The following is an 18,179-nucleotide window of genomic DNA, read 5'->3' as shown; positions in this document are numbered from 1 at the left end:
AAGGAGTTGGGTCTGTGCCAACCAACCTGACTGGCATAGCCATGAACATGTGGGGATTTCAGATAAGCAGTCAACAGTAAATAAATCAGAAAATATTTTGTTTATATTCATGCAAACAATAATACGCATTTCCGCAGTGTGTGAGTCGGAAGCATCCCCAAGCATGGAAGCACTTTCAGTTTTATTTTCTCTTATAACGTTACGCTATGTTTAGGGCCATATCTTGTTTCATTTCATGTGGCGATAAGTGAACTCTCAACGCTTTCAATTTGACATCTGAAATGTTTGCTTTCCTTTGCCTGTGTATCCCGATCGCGTGCGGTAAGTCTAAATATATTTGAAAATCGTTCACTTTTTATGAACTGTTGAAAGATGCTTCACAACTGGATTGTTATTCATTAAATGGCGCAAAGTTCCGCGTAACAATTCATCAAAGTCGCACCAAACTTCCAGGTTTCCAGTATATAGGCAAACGTTGTATAGGGCTTATGGGAGACTCGGTTGATGGAGCAAATATCATTATTGTGTTCTCAGGGGTTCTGAAAGAAAAATGAAGATGCACGACCTCAACAGCTGCACCACAAGCCTCATTATACAGAGTTTATATTTTCATGTTAGTTTTATTTTAAAATGTAATGTGTGTATTTGACTCGAAACTGCGCATGCAGGCGTTTGCATAGGCAAAGTGGGAGAGCGAATCGAAAGCTTTTTTATGAAGGAATTGTATGGCAAGCCGAATTATCTTAAATTGTCACAAGCATTACTCGTCGTGATCGCATTTTTACTAGAAGGAATTCAATTCGAGAGCCCTATAATTCAATTGCTACTAGTAAAGATCATGATCAGATAGCTTTCTGTCATGAACGTGGTGGAAGAACCCAATGGCAGGCAGCGGTGAACGGGTTAACAAGTCTTTAATATGTACACAACAAAACAGACACCCACGATGGAAGCAAGTACAAAGAACGAGCACAAGACAATAGACAAGAGGGCATTAAATAGGCAGACTTATAAAGGAGATAACAATGGGCAGGTGTGGTTAATGAGACACAATACTAGGAACGAGATGGGCGGGGCCAATGACGCATATTATGTCCTGATTGACAATAATATGTTTCTCTCCACACAAAACACGTGGGTCTGTCTTGATTCTGTGCACTAGACTGGAAAATCTAGTGGGAATTGAATTACAGAGCTCTCTAATTTCATTAGATTTCAATAATGCAATTGCGACGAGTAACGGGACAATTTAAGATAAGTTGGCTTGCCATAGAAATACGCAATCACATTTCCATTTAGGGATTTCAATGAAGTTGTACGTCAGAGTGAATCAACAAAAGGAGAAGTGCTTGTTGCACAATGCTAACAATACCTGTTGAGAGAGATTATTTTAATTGAATAAAGGTAAGAGCGGTTAACATGTCTGATTCAAAACATTTTAAGTTTCTATAGTAAGTTTCTTCTAAAAGATCAATTCTGCATATGCGCAGAGACAGATTCCCTATTGTCTGTGTGGTTCTCAATGATCCAAACTAACACGGATGTTGTTTGATGACTGTTTATTGTGTAATGCGTTTTTTAAACATTGTGACATAACACAGAATTGAATTGTATGAAAGCCATTAATAATCCATCTCACCATATCTAATACATATCATTTGTATCACTCTTTGTTTCAGGTGTGTTTGGTGTTGGTACAGATGAAGGGAGGTCAGTGATGGAGGGAGAATCTGTCTCTTTACACACTGGTCTTACTCACATACAGACATATGATTTGATAAAGTGGATATTTGAACCTAAAGAATCGCTTCTAGCTGAATTCAATATACGGGACAATTTGACGTCTATTCATGATCCCCTAAACTTCAGAGATAAACTACAGGTGGACAATGAAACTGGTTCTCTCATGATCACAAACATGAGTATCAGAAACTCTGGACTTTATAAACTAACTATCCACAGCAGCAAAGAAACCTCATACGAGAAATTATTAAGTGTTACTGTCTACGGTGCGTTTACACAATACAACTTAACTTGACATAAATGTGTTTACTGAATTCTGAAAGTTTTCCATTCAGAGGTTTTACTTGACTTGTTTTTCTTCGGTTTTCCAGCTCGTCTGTCTGTTCCTGTCATCATCAGAGACTCTTCTCAATGTTCTTCATCATCAGAAAGATCTTCAGCGTCAACATGTGTGTTGTTGTGTTCAGTGATGAATGTGACACGTGTGAGTCTCTCCTGGTACAAAGGAAACAGTTTATTGTCCAGCATCAGTGTGTCTGATCTCGACATCAGACTCTCTCTTCCTCTGGAGGTGGAATATCAGGATACAAACACATACAGATGTGTGGTCAACAATCCCATCACAAACCTCACACAACATCTGGACATCACTGAACTCTGTCAGCCGTCTCCAGGTAGGGTAGCAAAAGAACAATTATTTTTATTGACCTGCTTGTTGGGTTGATGTATGTTTTTCATAACCAACATAAAAAAATCTTTTTTTACAACATTACAGTCATCTGAAATGAAACAGTAGCTTCATTAAGAGTAGATGGATTTTTTCTTTTGTTAGATTCTATTATAATTGCATTATATTACAATAAACCTATTGCTTTTTCTCTCATCTATGTGCACAGAACTCCAGCATTCATTGCTGATATTTGGTGCAGTTATTGTTGCTGCATGGCTATTAATAATCTTAGGTATAGCCTCAGGTGTGTATTACTACCACTACAAAGATGAAATGAAAAAGAGGAGGCAAGTATTTACACGAAATCTAAAGCCGCGGTCAGACTTGACTTTGAGCATGTGAAGATCGTACGGACTCCGCTTTTCAAATTTCTGTACCGAGAGGTCACGATATGACGTTTTTATCAACTATTGGTCTCAAGCACTCCCATGATGCGAATTTGCAGAGTTCGCCAAACTTGAACTTAGCTACGCACTGAAATGCAAAATATCGTTGGACGCGCCTGCGTTTCCGGTCTGTCGGATTCGCATGCGTATTAATGGAAGTCAAAGGAGGGATAAGTCAAGTGTGACCGCGGCATTAGTCTTAAAAATGTAGTTTTTTATAACATTTTAAGATTCTAAACTTCATGTGATCTTTAACCTGCAGGAGAAGAGAATACACACAGACAAACATCTTTTTTCATACCATTGAATGATGTCAAAAAACATTCTTCCTGGGATCAGTCCATGTACATGACCTTTAAAGGAAATAATGATTGTGTTTATTCTTTGAAGTGGGATGCAGTCGAGAAACATAAAATGTGGTTAATTTAAAGGCAGCCACTTCATCTTAAACTTAAGAGGTTAAAACAACAAATTCATTTAACAGCGTTGTTATAAATGTGAACTCATTTAGTTTCATTTTCATATCATGCATCTTCATAATATAAGACCATGTTACTAACAGCCAAATGGCCAAATGTATTTTATAAAATGACATCTGGTAATTTCTAACCTGCTTCGTTTCATCTTTTATAAACTTTTAAGATATTTATTCATATTTACGTAGTTATTAATCAATATATAGGCTACATATTCTATGGGCTGCCAGATATCAAGTGTTACATTTTGTGTCATCTTGGAAAATTGATTTGTTTATTATAAGAGATGAATGAAACTAAAATGTAGACCATTGCTAAATCTTTGAAGCGTAATTTACATTGCAATCCACATTTGCATTCCTTGCTCAAATCCTAAGGTTCCTTTTTTAACATGTGTCACTTTTTTGTGGCTTTGTCTTTGAAACTCAACACACACAAATAAATTCCACTAACTGAGTTTTTGGTTTTGTCAGTCATTTCTTTCAAACCCTTTACTGTATTGTAACTTCAGACCGGAAGAACACAAACAATGCCAAGCTCATGTTCCTTAACAAGAAATGAAAATATTCGGCACATCCCACAAGTGAGACTCTTTAAATTCTTGTGTGAACTTTTCTGAATGCTTTATGCCAAAGTGGTGTGACCCCAAGATGTCAGACATAGTTGACTAAAACATACAGGAACTATTTTACTAGTTCTGCAATGCTCTTAAAAAACGATTCCATACCGTTGTGTTCTGTTTATCTGAATTCACTGTATCCCATGCAATATGTAGTATTTTGAGGCCATATATGATATCCTTTGATAACATTTTCAACAACATTCAAACATGACACCCTTTCTATTAGTTGGGACCAGTTGTGAATGTGAAAGTGGACGTTAAAGATATGAACCAACCAGCCTCCCCTGTATATGATCAGAATAGACATGCCTCTAGATGGCGCGATTATCCATAAAAATAAAGTTTACAGAGAGCAATACCTGCAGGATACTAGATCTGATACTTTGTCTCGCTTTAATGTTTGTATCTCAAACATAAATCAATACATTTGAGATGTTTTGTGAAAGTTAAAGTACAAATACTGTCAATATTTTGCAGGTCTTTAGTTTTGGGTTTTGTCTTTGAGTTCGTCCATTATTTACTCTCCCTCTTGACATTTCAAACCGTATGACTTTATTTCTTCTACAGAACACAAAAGAGGACATTTTGAAGACTGTTGGTAACAAAACAACCCTGCACCCCAATGGTTTTGTGTCCATACAATAGGAATCAATGGGGACCAGAGTTTTCTGGTCACCAGCATTCTTCGAAATATCTTATTTTGTTTTCATGTTGGGGTGAACTATCGATCACTTTAAGAGACATGGGTCTGTTTTAGTTCGTGTGAGCTGATGGTCTTGCAGGATGTGGTTTGTTGGTGAAAAGTTGGACAGGTCAGTTAAGCAGGTGAGAGGTCAGAAAAAATGTAGGAAAGTGCACCATGTCTGGTAGACTTTAGATCTGAGTGCTTTTATAATCATAGCTCATTAATTATAGATAAGGTCCTCCGACATAATACAGGACGTTCAGGATGTTAGAGGAAGTCTATCCGTATGAAGAAAAGAGAACAACTGCATATATGAATTAACGGTTACAGCAAAGAATGTAATATGATATTCCATTAGACGCATTAGGCATTTTAAAACCCTTCCGGGAAGTGGAAAACTAAGCTTCAACTTTGGGCTGGGAGTACATGGTGTAAATTCTCCTGGTCAGAAGGCCCACATCACAAGTTAGACCACTGTATATGAAAAAACATACAGATGCCGTGGTACATGATATGACTGTACAATCTGACGAATTCCGACACATAAAAAGTACAACATATACGGATGCAAGTAAATACTCGGTGTATGTTTGTTTCGTCGTTCTGTGGTCTGTGGAAAAATGCTGGCGGGGATAGAGTTAATGTGCTTAAAATAACTCATGCCTGTAAGTACTAACCCACATGTGAGATAATATGCTCAACCGCGAGTCAGATACCTAAAGCTAATGCAGTAGCCGGGAGACAAAATGATGCTTGAAATAAGACTAACCGATTTAAATTAGATAACGTTTTTTTATACTTTAGAAATTAGGATTAAGTTCCACTGGAGGACTAAAAGGAGTAAGTGGGTGTTATTGTACAGTATCTCATGACGCTATCAAACACTTGGAGACACCTAGAGTATGTTTACACGTGAAGACGAGACGACGCCCAATGTGATATTAAACAAGTTTTTGAAAAGTTGATCCTCTGACATACTACGGGACGTTCAGGATGTTAGAGAAGGTACTATCAATATGAAAGAAAAGAGGACGAACGCATTGATGCATTAATGTTACAGAAGTGCATGCGATAGGAAATTCCAATCGGACATGATGACGCTTAAGGCATTTAAAAACCCTCAAGAGCTTTCCTGTAAGCAGACAACTAAGCATCAATGATGGGCTGGGCTTACAGAGTCTAAATTCTCATGGGAGGTTGGAAGGTTTCCTCAAGTTAGATCACTGTATATGATGAAGTACACAGATGCCGACTTGTCTAGAATTGCGAAGGATCATCAGAGGTGGATAATGGAAACAATAGACATATGGTGGAAACTTTTGCTGATTGGCTTTCAGCCAGGGCTTAATGAGGGCAAACTACAAACCTTTATTACAAGCTTTCTGTGGTGAATCCAACAAGGGTAGTGACACAGTTTTTAACATCTGTCAACCTGTCAGTCAGATGGTTCTTTTATGGCATGTCAATCTTAATGACATTGATGTTTTATGGCTGTTTGTAGGAGTCTATGTCCCCACTTCCTACAGTGTTCTAGTTCCCCTCACACTTTAACCAAAAAACATTTGCTGGCTGATTTTCTAATAGGGTACATGCTGTGAAAGACCTTTGTGTTTTGCAAATTAGAGAGAGATAAAGTAAACGTTTATGTGATGTATATTCTAAGCATATTATCTGGCAAATGAGTGATTGAGACTTTGGGGATCTGCAAAGTGTGATTTGCCCACCTCTCTCCCAGGCCGGTCATTTCATCCAGTCAATAAAGTAAATGCTTATGTGATGTTTCTTCTAAGAGCAAGTTGGTTCAAGGTTAAATACTTTAATCTGATAAATGATTAAAGTGTTTGGGTCAGCCTTTTTTCCATTGTGCCATAAACAAGGTTTTCATTAAAGGAAGCTAATTCTACTGAAATGTCGAGGGAGGGGGTTGTATTTGTTTACATTCTTTTACTTCTCCCCGACCCACTAAGTTGCAGGATCTACCCCGCCCCCTGTCAGCCGTCACCTGACACATCATGTATCTCTATATAGGCTTAATAATATTTGTGAGTAGAGATGAGAGAGACCGTTTCAGGGAGACGAACATCAGCCACAAAGTAAGTAAAAGGTCCAATAAGTTTGCTTGTTTTCCCAAGGTATGGCTGTTTACACACACGTCTTCTGTATTTTTACATTGGATTACTCACATGTTTGTATTCTTTATTTCTGCAGGATTTGGATTCGTTTTTGGCAACATTTCTGAATATTGTTCATCTGTTTCATTAATGAATATTTACGTGATCTGCACAGATTTCCCGAGGCTTATTCCTTAATGCACCTAATGACGTAATGTATCGCACACAAAAATATTGCTGTATTATTTTATTGATATTGGTAGTGGTACTATACTGCAATTTACTACATGTAGTATTTCTAAATGGGTGGTATTGTAAGTAAAACTATGATAATATTAACGGTAATCAATCTGCCAAAAAGAATATGATTATTACTAAAGGGATGGCAAAGGGTTAGATCACATATTACTGTAGCTCTTTAATGTGTTTAATGTCAATGAGTTACACGTCTTTATAAAACATGATACAATTTGAAGCTTCTAAATTTTAGGGGTGGTTTCCCATACAGGTTTTAAAACTAGTCCTAGAATAAATGTGAGAACTTTCTAAAGTGAAAACAGCTTGCACTGGCATCTCTTAAAATGCATGAAGATAGTGCGAATTTTCAACCACACTAGGACATCTACCACCAGGCGGTGCATGCGGAAAGCCTGGAGAATAATAAGCAGACGGTTACGCCGTATCCAAACACGCACGACTGAAGGACAGCTTTTTCTCACCTCTCAATACCATTCACCAAGCACTTTAACCATAATGTATTTTTTGTAAATGTGTATAATGTTCATTGTCAAGCGTGTATTATAAATGTGTATGTTACTTGTTAAATGTGTCAATTGTATTCTGCAATGTCTCCCAAGCTTTTCACTCACCACGTCACATGTGATTTGTGATTTGAATACCATTATTTTGTCTCAAGATGCACACAAGTAATGTTTTTTGTAAGGCATGTTTGTAAAGTTTGTACATTTAAATGTCCTAATTTAGCTAAGACTGAGCCCTGGCTTTTAAATAAAAAAAAATGTTTTGAAGGGATAGTTCACCCAAAAACTGAAATTCTGGCATTATTTCCTCTCGACATTTCAAACCAGCAAAACACAAAAGAAGATATTTTGAAGAATGTAATGTTGACCAACTGTTTTTGGTTACCAACATTACCAACGTTTGTGTTTTGCAGAACAGTCATACAGGTTTGTAAAGACAAGAAGGTGAGTAAATGATGAAAGAAGTTTCATTTTTAGGTGAACTATCACTTTAATGATAATGCCTAAAACTTTTATGCCACCTTGGCTTTAGACCTTCATTGTCCTTATCCGGTCACCGGTAGTGCAAAACACAAGTCAGCTGACTTATCATGGCGGCGCCACGTTCTAGGTGCTTCTTCATCATGTGGATTTGATAAAGCTATATCGGATCTAAATATATATCTATATCTATACATATAGAAATATGACTCGCTACGCAATGTTTCTCTATTTGTATGCACTTGCTACAGGAAATGCAGGTGAGTTTAGAGTTAATCTTCTTTGGTGTGAATTAAGTGCAGTCGTCTTCAGCACGTATAGTACAATATAATGCGATTACTCTTAACACTAAATGACAGTAAACTATTTCCTGAAATCGACGTACAAATATATCCACTCAATATGATACAGCACACACACTTAAGCATGCAGCTTTGGACTGAACGCGTGTTTTGACGTCACGATTCTTTTTTTTTAAAACCTGTTTATTTACTACATACATATTTTTTTTATGTTTCAGGTGTGTTTGGTGTTGATGGAGATGAAGTGAAGTCAGTGTCAGTGATGGAGGGAGAATCTGTCACTTTACACACTAATCTTACTCACATACAGACAGATGATCAGATACTGTGGCAGAGTGTTAATCGAGGGACTCATATAGCTGAAATCCATAAGGAAAAGATTACATTTTTTGAAAGTGACAATATATTTGGAGACAGACTGAAGCTGGACAGTCAGACTGGATCTCTCACCATCACAAACATCACCATCACAGACTCTGGACTTTATAAACTACAGATCAGCAGACACACAGGAACGTGTTCATACAATAAATTCAATGTTACTGTCTATGGTAGGTAAATTATATATATATATCTATTTCAAAGTTACTAATATCGAGTGGGAAAGTGTTTTTTAAAATCTTTTCATCTCTTCTTCCTTTTCCTGTCATCTGCAGAGTCTCAAATTGTCATGAAGCACACACAGCATCTCAACATCACTGAGATCCGTGGGTCGTGTTCAGGTAATGATTGCGTATCTTGGCTTGTGTGTTTTTGTCATGGCATAAGATTGGCAGATCCAGTATTCCGTTTTTTTATTTCAGATCTGAGCCGATCTTTGGACGCCGCTGCACTTATACTAGGCCTGGTGCTGTTGGTCATGCTGTGAATGCAGTTTCTGGAACGAGTGTAAGAGAAGCAGGTGCTCTGAACAAAAAAAACAACCGGCGAAAAGATTCCAAACAGAAAAAAAAACTTGTTTTCAATATTTTTACTAAGCACATATATACATTAACATTATTAAGTAGTATTCATTTAAAACATTCACATAAAAGACCGTCCATCTCATGATCCATTGGGCATTATGTTTGTGAGTGTATAAAATGAACGTAGTGCAATAAAGTGATAGTTCACCCAAAAAATTGAATATTCTGTGATCATTTATTCAACCTCATGTCATTTCACACATGTATGACTTTCTTCTACAGAACCAAAGACATTTACATATTGGGCAGATGCTTTTATCCAAAGCGACTTACATTGCTGTTAGGAGCTGTCACGGCCGGGGGGGGGGTGTTGAACTCAATTGCAGGCAGCAGAAGGAGGTGGGAACACAAAGACTTCATTACAGACACAAAACAAACACACACGATGGGGAAAACACCAACTGAAAACACAACACAATGTACGGCACGGCACGACACAATGTACGACACGACACAATGTACGACACGACACAATGTACGACACGACACAATGTAGGGCACGGCACGACACAACGTACGGCACGACAAGACACGACACAATGTTGGACACGGCACGATACAATGTTCGGCACCACACGACACGGCACAACACGACACAATGTACGGCACGACACAATGTACGGAACGGCACGACACTATGTTCGGCACGACACGGCACGACCCAATGCACGGCACGACACAATGCACGGCACGACACAATGTACGGCAGGACAAGACACGACACAATGTTGTACACGGCACGACACAATGTTAGGCACCACACGACACGGCACAACACGACACAATGTACGGCATGACACAATGTTTAGCATGACATGGCACAACACAATGCACGGCACGACACAATGTTCGGCACGACACGACACAAGGTACGGCACGGCACAACACAATGTTCGGCACGACACAATGTACGGCACGGCACGACACAATGTTCGGCACGACACGGCACGGCACGACACAATGTACGGCACAGCACGACACAATGTTCGGCACGACACGGCACGACACAATGTACGGCACAACACAATGTTCTGCACGACACGGCACGACACAATGTACGGCACAGCACGACACAATGTTCGGCACGACACGGCACGACACAATGTACGGCACGACACAATGTTCGGCACGACACGGCACGACACGGCACGACACAATGTACGGCACAGCACGACACAATGTATGGCACGACACAACACAATGTTCGGCACGAGACGGCACGACACAATGTACGGCACAGCACGACACAATGTTTGGCACGACACAATGTATTGCATGACACGACACAATGTATTGCACGACACGAAACAATGTATGGTATGGCATGGCAAGAAACGGCACAACATGACATGACACCTCACGACACGACACAATGTACGGCATGAACAAGGTAGGTTGGGCAGGAACAAGGTAGGTTGCACACGAACAAGGAAACCAGTACAACGAACGAGCACAAGACAATAGACATTTGGGCATTAACTAGGGAGACTAACAAAGGAGATAACAATGGGCAGCTGTGGTGAATGAGACACAGATGGGAAGCTAACGGGGAAACGAGAGGGTCGGGGTCAAAGACGAGACCGGAGAGTCTCAATGTGACTGACAATAATATGTTTCTCTCCACACAAAACATGTGGCCCTGTCATGATCCTACCACTTGAAGACATGAGGAGGCAGAACGATGACACATTGCATTATACTATACATTTGTATGGTAGTATGTGCAATCCTGGGATCAAAACCTTGACCTTGGCGTTGCTAGTGCCATGCGATAACCAATGAGCTACAGGAAAGCCAAGCCTATACCCATTGACTTGCATTGGTTTCGTGTAATTACAATAGAAGTGAATAAGTCTCGTTGTTCGGTTACCAACATTATATTTAGTATAGTATATGAAATGTATGAGGCTGTACGCACTGTGACACAGATCCGGCTCTGTTTTATGACTCATACAGAGATGTGCTGTGGTGTCTATATTGGTCATTCTTTGTTTATGGGTTATGGTTTCACAGTGTGATTTTTACAGAAAAGAGGGAGAAAAAAGATCTCTGACAGTATTTGTGAATCGTAGTGGTGTTGTGTTTTAATCCCTTTAAAATACTGAAACTGACCGAAGACGAATGCTTTGTCGATAAAAGTCAAAACACCAGACAGGAAGCTACTAACCCACAGCAACATCACAAGAGTCAAGAACACAGACACATACTTATTCTGCACTTTTAGTTTTGTTTTGAATCCTTGTGAAGACGGATTTAGATCAATCTTGACACCATTAATGTAAGTATGAGCACCAACAGAAGACCGTAGACCTTTTCAGACCTTCATTTCTCTGTCATATCATCGTCTTTCATTATTTCAATCTCCTTCAAGCTAAAGATCTTATTGCATTCACACTTTAAGAGCTGACATCCTTAGGTGGGATGAAATGTTCAATAGCATTTTTATTATATACAGGACAGTAATTTTTTCAACCTTTCAATTTATATCCATTTTGCGTGTATGTTTGGACAGTAAGTTTTTTTATATTTTATTTTTTGTTGTAAGTTGCCAAAATGGACAATTCTGGTTTATGTAGAAAGGTTCATAAGCATTTTTCTTTCGGTTTCTCTTGTGCAGTTCAATATTTTTACATTCCTACTTTTACGGACTCACTTTAAATGATACGTTTTGCTTCTAAATGAAGTTTTATTTTATTACTAAAACATATAATATAAACGCATTGAAAGAGATTTGACAGAAAATTACATTTAATTTAACTCCTAGCAATGAGACATCTGACACACTTCATATTAAAACTGTTTTGGAGCTTGATTCCAAAATGCAAATACAAAAATACAAAACATTTATTTTCTATATGTGGTAAATCATTAATAAACGTTAAACTAAACTAAAAAATATTGCATTGCAATTTTTGTTGCTTTGTCCTCTGTTCCAGATGAAGAAGGACTAAAATGTTTATTCTGTTTATTTTGCCTTTTCAACTAATTCTCCTTTCCGGTAATTATTTTCAACTTTTGCATTTTAACACAAAATGTAATTGATTCAACATAATGATGGTTTGTTTCACTACAAAATTCATGAAATTTTAGCCTGAACAATTCTGTGTTCCAGACGTTTCTTGTGATGGAGGAAGGACATCGGAAGACACCCGTGTACCTGACGTAATACAGATTAGAGACTGCAAAGTTCAGATCGCGTGTGTGTTTTATAAAGTTCTTTAACTTATTTTCTCATGCAGATTCCAGCTCCTAACATCACGAGAGATTATCCACCATGCACCGCAGGTACAAGACCGAAATGCCTCGTGGCGTGTTCAGTGCCGAGCATGGCCCGATCTCATCTCTCCTGGTACAACGGAAGCGTTTCGCTCTACAGCCTCATGATTTCTGATTTCAACACCAGACTTTATCTCGAGGTGGATCATCAGGATCAAAACAACTACACCTGTGTGCTGTCCAGTCCAGGCGGCGACCAGACGACACATCTCAACGTTACACTTCTCTGTCAGTCATGTCCAGGTGAGACAGCTCTTCATAAAACTCTCTGACGTTTTGTCTTCAGTGTGATTTATGAGGTCTTGATGTTTTCTGAAACAGGTAGAGAAACATCGATGTCGGTGAAGGAAGGGGAGTCCGTCAAGTTATCCACCAGCCGTGAACTTCAGGACGGAGATGACATCATGTGGTTTTATAGAAGCGCTCTCGTGGCTGAATATTTGGAGAACGTGACCACGTACCATCACTGTGATGATGGTAGATTCGGTAACAGACTGCATCTGGACACTCAGACTGTATCTCTCACCATCAGCAATATCAGTGAAATCCATTCTGGACGGTATAAACTACTGGTCACTAATCGAGAACGTAGAGAATGTCAGAGTTATAATGTGACTGTATATGGTGGGTATGAGTTACATTAATGTTCATAAGAGTATATGTATGTATTTGAGATAAACTCATTACTCTTTTTCATCTCTTCATTACAGAACACAGCCAGCAATCACACCTTTCTCTTATAATCGGAGTTTCTGGTCTTTTTGTCATCGTGGTAATTGTTTTTGCTGCTGTTCGCTACTACCGCAGCAGGAGGGAGTGAGCCGGGCAAAAGCACAAATATCACCCGCATCAGATATGAAGCTTTTGCAGAAAAGTACCAGAAGATATTCTTTGTCTGTGTTTCTAGTTTTATTATCAGAATATGCACCATCTTTGAGCCTTTAGATATAACAGAAACTAGATTATCATAACAATGCATTTAATTCTATTCAATGTAAATGATGTATGTATAAATAATAATGTTGTTTGCTATGTATATCTGGTTTGATCTTTGATACAAATGAAAAATCACATCAAAAACTAAAGAAATGAAGAATAAATGAATCAATTTCGTCTAGTGATGTTTTTGTTCAGTATTTTGGACCTCTTGGTCAAATTCAAGTTCCTTTTTTCCAAATCCAAACTTTGGAAGGAAATGTTTTTAGAGATCCTTTTCAACCAACACGTTTCGAATGACAAACATTGATAATATCACATCTGTCCTTTAATACTGTGTTCAGTTATTGAACTCACTGTCTGAGTATGTCGCCACCTTCTGGTCTTTAGTTGTAAGTACAATTACATTCGTTCGGTGATCAATGTCGGCTGATCCAGTCAATGCAGGTGATAAAGGTTATAACATTTATTTAAAATCTATGTCAATATATTAAAGGATTAGTTCACCCAAAAATGGTCCCCATTGACTTGAGCATCGTTTTTATTCGTACTATGGAAAGTCAATAGGGACCATTTTTAAGGTAAACTACTCCTTTAAGTAATTTATATATTCGTATAGAATCTATTAGATATATTATTTTAATATATGACACTATTACAATATATTGAATAGGCCTACTACATAAAGTTGACGCTTTTTATATATAGCTATTAAAAATATAAGTAGAGCTACTTCAACGGAACTATATAATTTAATAAATAGCATTATAGTTTCCCAGTAGCTTATTTTCGCTATAAAAAAACAATTCAACATTGAACTTGGAAGACTAACAAAATGCATATATGACAGAAGCTAAAGATCAGCTGGCAAAAGACAAATCACGAGACGAGTCTACCAACAGGAACCTTTAGGGCAATAGTTTTGGTTTTCCTTTTGTCTTCAGAATAACGGGTAGATGCCTTTAACCGAGTCACGTCTCATTTCAGAAAACAGCTAAATGATGTTATGAAGTAGACTAGACTAGTGTTCTAGTCTTCCACACTGACGGTGAACCGGACCCTCTGCAGGACACAGGTGGGGTCAAATGTTGAGCATATTGTGTGTGTACCGGTAAATCTCCTTTATAGTCGCCTGCCTCAGATGTGTGTATTAATAATGAAATCTTTACAGAAACTTGACTATTTTTTTATATCAATGGACTTTACCGAGTGACCCAAACGTATAAAATAAATGTATACTTTCAAACACTTTTGTTTTTCAGGTGAAGAAGGATTTGAAGAATATGGCTCGTACTTTCTTTATTCTGCCTTTTCTTCTAAAGCTCTTTTGTGGTAAACGTTACGTTTACTTTCAATCTTCCTTTTATGGGTTTAAGCCAGTTGTTCCTGATGTTTCCCATCATTTCTGTTTGTGTTCCAGGTGTGTCTTGTGACGGAGGGAAGACAGACGACACTTATGTGCCCGAAGTAAAACTGAAACTCGGATAATCTAATTTACAATGTCACAATGTACTTCTTCAGCGTTTTAATAATTCTCTCATGGGTTTCAGATCCCTACAATCTTCCAGCATTATCCGCAAAGAGGATCAAAATGCGTGGCTGTGTGTCTGGTGTCGAGTGTGGCACAAGCTCGGCTCTCGTGGCTCAACGGAAGCGTCTCACTCTCCAGCATCACGATTTCTGATTTCAACACCAGACTATATCTCGAGGTGGATTATCAGGATCAAAACAACTACAGATGTGTGCTGTCCAGTCCAGGCGGCGACCGGATGACACATCTCAACGTTCACCGTCTGTGTCAGACATGTCTAGGTAGGACAGATGTGTCATCTGATCTGTGCCATCATTTACTGTCTGACGTTTTCATTTTAACGCCACTTTTAGTTTCTTAAGTCACACATTTCTATGTTATCATGCATTTTTTCAGGTGCAAACGCAACAAAAGTGGAAGATTTTGAGGGGAACTCTATAACTTTACCCGCTAACTTTACGAAACATGAGAAATACGATGTCGTAGAGTGGTTTTATGAAGAAAACACTGTCATTGCTGAACTCTACAACAATAAAGAAACATATTATGACAGTGAAGATGGGAGATTCGGTAAAAGACTGAAGCTGGACAGTAACACTGGATCTCTCACCATAAGCAACATCAGAACAATTCACTCAGGACACTTCAAGCTAAAAATCTCAAAGAGTTACCAGGAAGTGGAATGCGAGAAGTATAGGGTTACTGTCGACCGTAAGTAAAAACAAAAGACATGTATGAAGAGTTTGGTTGCAAAGTGAGAACACAAACCAACTGCAATTTTGATAGATATTCATTGAAATGCACAATAAAATACTTTTATTCCACATAAATCTTCGTATTTGTTTGACTATTTTGACGTCTGTGCACACTAAGCTATTTTATTTGATGTTCTCCAGCATATCTTCCCGCTCCTGTCATCACCAGAAACTCTTCACAAAGTTCTTCAACGTCAAACATGTCAAAATGCGACGTGACGTGTTCAGCTATGAATGTGACACAAGTGACTCTCTCGTGGTACAAAGGAAACTGTTCGATCTCCAGCTTCACTGTGCTTGAGCTGAACAGCACCGACATCTCTCTTCCTCTGGAGGTGGAAAATCAGGATACAAGCACATACAAATGTGTGGCGAACAATTCATTCACCAACAAAACTAAACTGCTCAACATCAAGGATTTATGCACAGGTATGACAACAGCTGATCTTGTTTATTTACTAAAGCTGATCTCGTATGGCTGACATCAAACTTCCTAGTCACGGGGAGGATGCTCTCGTCCCGTATCTGATTCATGCAGCTGTTTACTCTCTGATAGAATTCAGTATTTCAGGAGTCAGTCTAATAATAAATGCTTCATGTTTGTTCATTACAGATCACAGCTGGACAGTTTTTTATGTTTTTGCTTGTGTTGTTGCTGTTGCTGTACTTCTGGGAGTTTGGACATACAGGATTTGTCAAAAAAGGAAGAGACGGAGTCAAGAGGGCAAGTATCATAGACCTCAACAAGTGTTGTGGGGACACCGTTTGGTCTTTTCATGTGTTTGTATTTTTGTACTTTGTATTATTTTATCATTTCCTCAATCATGCTCCTGCAAAAGACAGCGGTGGCTATTTCACATATGCAGTGGAGATCAAAATCAGAGAACCATTTATGAACACTTGAAGTAATGTAATCTTCATTGTGAAGAATGCAAAGGAATCATCGTTGTGTCTACACCAGGCTGGCAGAACAGTGTTTACAAAATAATATCTTTAGACAAAACTACAATACCTTGAGATTTTTAACAATGAAGATTACAATATTTTAGAAGAAAATCAAGTGTTCATAAATTGTTCTCTAACTTTGATGTATACTAACCGTACGTCTGTCTATCTGTTTTTTTGCATTGTTCTGTGTGTCTACAGATGTCAGCGGAGATCAAGATACGGCCAATGATGCTCCAGCACAAGACAATGGTGACATACGCTTTACGTCATACTACATCTCTACCATGTAAACCGTTGCATTAGTTGTCAAATGGCATCATCACGACTTTGAAAGGAAATGTTTATTTAACAGGGCCATCTGGTGAGGACCGCCCAGACAGCACAACTCATGAGGGGACACGTCTGATTCTCAATCCATCATCACAGAGGTTCATTTCCTCAAATCAGATGATCTGCTGTCCTGTTACATAATTCACTTACTGTAAACATCACGGAGAAATCTTTGTTTCTGATGAAGGTTTTGTTCAAATATTTAATTTTTTAAGTCAAAACATTACAGTGATAATGTTAGAAATGACTATTTCTATTTGAAACTACAGACTGGAGTGAAGACGAGTGTGAAGGTTGTTGAAATATTTAAATGAATTTCTGAAGCACTTCCTGTATTATGGGATTGTTGTGGTTTTCAACTGCTTTTATTTTCTACATCAAATTGGCGCCAGGGTTCACAAAGTGAGGGGGCTTCTATGTTTAATAAAACAATGGCGTCATTAAAACACTAAAGAGCGAGCTCTTGCTTTCTGATCGCTACTTGTCACGTCTGCATAATGGTGAAGCCCGTTTTTTGTCAAGCAATGCAGAAACATTTCCCCTGAACGCAAGCAGACCATTAGCTTGTGTTTTACATCAACACATGAAAGAACAGCACAAGACACTGTTGTCTGTAAAGTCTGTTAACAAATAAATAAAATAGATGTCATAAAAGGGCACTATATATTTTTTTTATCTTGTCGATTCGTTTATTACATTTACATTTACATTTATTCATTTGGCAGACGCTTTTATCCAGGCCACAACTGACCCAATTAATATTAATATAAACCAAATTCATTTTCCAAATGTTTTTAAAATGATTTTGTCTATTATAATTTTAAAGTGAGGGGGCACAGTGACTGAAGTGCCCGGGCTGTGTCCCCCTAGTGCCCCGGCTGTGCCCCCTAGTGCCCGCTCGTGGCGCCGACGCTGCTCAAATTCAAATGTCTTTAGGTCAGTTGATTATTTCATTTGTGTTGTTCTTTAGTATTTAAATCTTAAATATATTGTTTTCAAAGATTTTAGTTTTGTCTGTTTAGTAAAGAGAAAAATTTGAAGTCAACTAAAGGTACAATTTCACTCCATATATTTATGTCCTAACATTTCCCGACTTTTACAACAAGCACACCTAATATTACAAAAGGAAAATATTTAGCAAG

The 18,179-nt window shown here is 38.3% G+C and overlaps 4 protein-coding genes across 6 annotated transcripts; all 4 read left to right on the top strand.

The window, feature by feature from the left end:
- Window positions 1–127: 127 nt before the first annotated feature.
- Window positions 128–4,150, top strand: LOC306903150 (SLAM family member 5-like). Of its 3 annotated transcripts, none has more exons than XM_079472112.1 (5): window positions 128–321; window positions 1,680–2,009; window positions 2,115–2,417; window positions 2,640–2,760; window positions 3,122–3,808. In XM_079472112.1, the coding sequence occupies exons 1-5, from the start codon at window positions 282–284 to the stop codon at window positions 3,168–3,170; spliced, it is 843 nt and encodes a 280-aa protein (XP_079328238.1). In that variant the 5' UTR covers window positions 128–281; the 3' UTR covers window positions 3,171–3,808. The 3 variants fall into 3 exon arrangements, with proteins under 3 accessions (XP_079328238.1, XP_079328237.1, XP_079328239.1); XM_079472113.1 differs by lacking the exon at window positions 128–321 and adding an exon at window positions 1,114–1,404 and having other exon boundaries at window positions 3,122–4,150; XM_079472111.1 differs by lacking the exon at window positions 3,122–3,808 and having other exon boundaries at window positions 143–321; window positions 2,640–2,941.
- Window positions 4,151–6,693: 2,543 nt separating this feature from the next.
- LOC306903159 (uncharacterized protein) lies at window positions 6,694–9,411 on the top strand. Its single transcript, XM_079472127.1, has 5 exons — window positions 6,694–6,735; window positions 6,851–7,508; window positions 8,515–8,847; window positions 8,953–9,018; window positions 9,100–9,411. The coding sequence occupies exons 3-5, from the start codon at window positions 8,559–8,561 to the stop codon at window positions 9,162–9,164; spliced, it is 420 nt and encodes a 139-aa protein (XP_079328253.1). The 5' UTR covers window positions 6,694–6,735; window positions 6,851–7,508; window positions 8,515–8,558; the 3' UTR covers window positions 9,165–9,411.
- A 2,019-nt stretch (window positions 9,412–11,430) lies between these two features.
- LOC306903152 (uncharacterized protein) lies at window positions 11,431–13,653 on the top strand. Its single transcript, XM_079472115.1, has 6 exons — window positions 11,431–11,539; window positions 12,198–12,259; window positions 12,374–12,423; window positions 12,501–12,780; window positions 12,859–13,161; window positions 13,248–13,653. Exons 2-6 carry the CDS (start codon window positions 12,214–12,216, stop codon window positions 13,355–13,357), a joined length of 789 nt encoding a protein of 262 aa, XP_079328241.1. The 5' UTR covers window positions 11,431–11,539; window positions 12,198–12,213; the 3' UTR covers window positions 13,358–13,653.
- A 756-nt stretch (window positions 13,654–14,409) lies between these two features.
- Window positions 14,410–17,709, top strand: LOC306903143 (uncharacterized protein). Its single transcript, XM_079472092.1, has 9 exons — window positions 14,410–14,548; window positions 14,736–14,805; window positions 14,894–14,940; window positions 15,024–15,285; window positions 15,401–15,715; window positions 15,901–16,188; window positions 16,373–16,483; window positions 16,906–16,956; window positions 17,060–17,709. The coding sequence occupies exons 2-9, from the start codon at window positions 14,757–14,759 to the stop codon at window positions 17,176–17,178; spliced, it is 1,242 nt and encodes a 413-aa protein (XP_079328218.1). The 5' UTR covers window positions 14,410–14,548; window positions 14,736–14,756; the 3' UTR covers window positions 17,179–17,709.
- Window positions 17,710–18,179: the final 470 nt, after the last annotated feature.

The sequence above is a fragment of the Barbatula barbatula genome (assembly GCF_947034865.1).
Source record: "Barbatula barbatula genome assembly, chromosome: 13".
Lineage (NCBI taxonomy): Eukaryota > Metazoa > Chordata > Actinopteri > Cypriniformes > Nemacheilidae > Barbatula > Barbatula barbatula.
This window is presented reverse-complemented; position numbering and strand designations above follow the sequence as displayed.

What these genes read in the sequence shown, in the direction of transcription:
- LOC306903150 (XM_079472111.1), top strand. Translation starts at nt 282, where the DNA reads ATGTTTGCTTTCCTTTGCCTGTGTATCCCGATCGCGTGCG. An exon ending in GTGTATCCCGATCGCGTGCG is followed by an intron (nt 322 to 1,679) that starts GTAAGTCTAAAT and finishes TCTTTGTTTCAG; the next exon opens with GTGTGTTTGGTGTTGGTACA. An exon ending in ACTCTGTCAGCCGTCTCCAG is followed by an intron (nt 2,418 to 2,639) that starts GTAGGGTAGCAA and finishes CTATGTGCACAG; the next exon opens with AACTCCAGCATTCATTGCTG.
- LOC306903159 (XM_079472127.1), top strand. Translation starts at nt 8,559, where the DNA reads ATGGAGGGAGAATCTGTCACTTTACACACTAATCTTACTCACATACAG. An exon ending in ATTCAATGTTACTGTCTATG is followed by an intron (nt 8,848 to 8,952) that starts GTAGGTAAATTA and finishes TGTCATCTGCAG; the next exon opens with AGTCTCAAATTGTCATGAAG. An exon ending in GATCCGTGGGTCGTGTTCAG is followed by an intron (nt 9,019 to 9,099) that starts GTAATGATTGCG and finishes TTTTTATTTCAG; the next exon opens with ATCTGAGCCGATCTTTGGAC.
- LOC306903152 (XM_079472115.1), top strand. Translation starts at nt 12,214, where the DNA reads ATGTTTATTCTGTTTATTTTGCCTTTTCAACTAATTCTCCTTTCCG. An exon ending in AAGACACCCGTGTACCTGAC is followed by an intron (nt 12,424 to 12,500) that starts GTAATACAGATT and finishes TTTCTCATGCAG; the next exon opens with ATTCCAGCTCCTAACATCAC. An exon ending in TCTCTGTCAGTCATGTCCAG is followed by an intron (nt 12,781 to 12,858) that starts GTGAGACAGCTC and finishes TTTCTGAAACAG; the next exon opens with GTAGAGAAACATCGATGTCG.
- LOC306903143 (XM_079472092.1), top strand. Translation starts at nt 14,757, where the DNA reads ATGGCTCGTACTTTCTTTATTCTGCCTTTTCTTCTAAAGCTCTTTTGT. An exon ending in GTATAGGGTTACTGTCGACC is followed by an intron (nt 15,716 to 15,900) that starts GTAAGTAAAAAC and finishes GATGTTCTCCAG; the next exon opens with CATATCTTCCCGCTCCTGTC. An exon ending in CATCAAGGATTTATGCACAG is followed by an intron (nt 16,189 to 16,372) that starts GTATGACAACAG and finishes TGTTCATTACAG; the next exon opens with ATCACAGCTGGACAGTTTTT.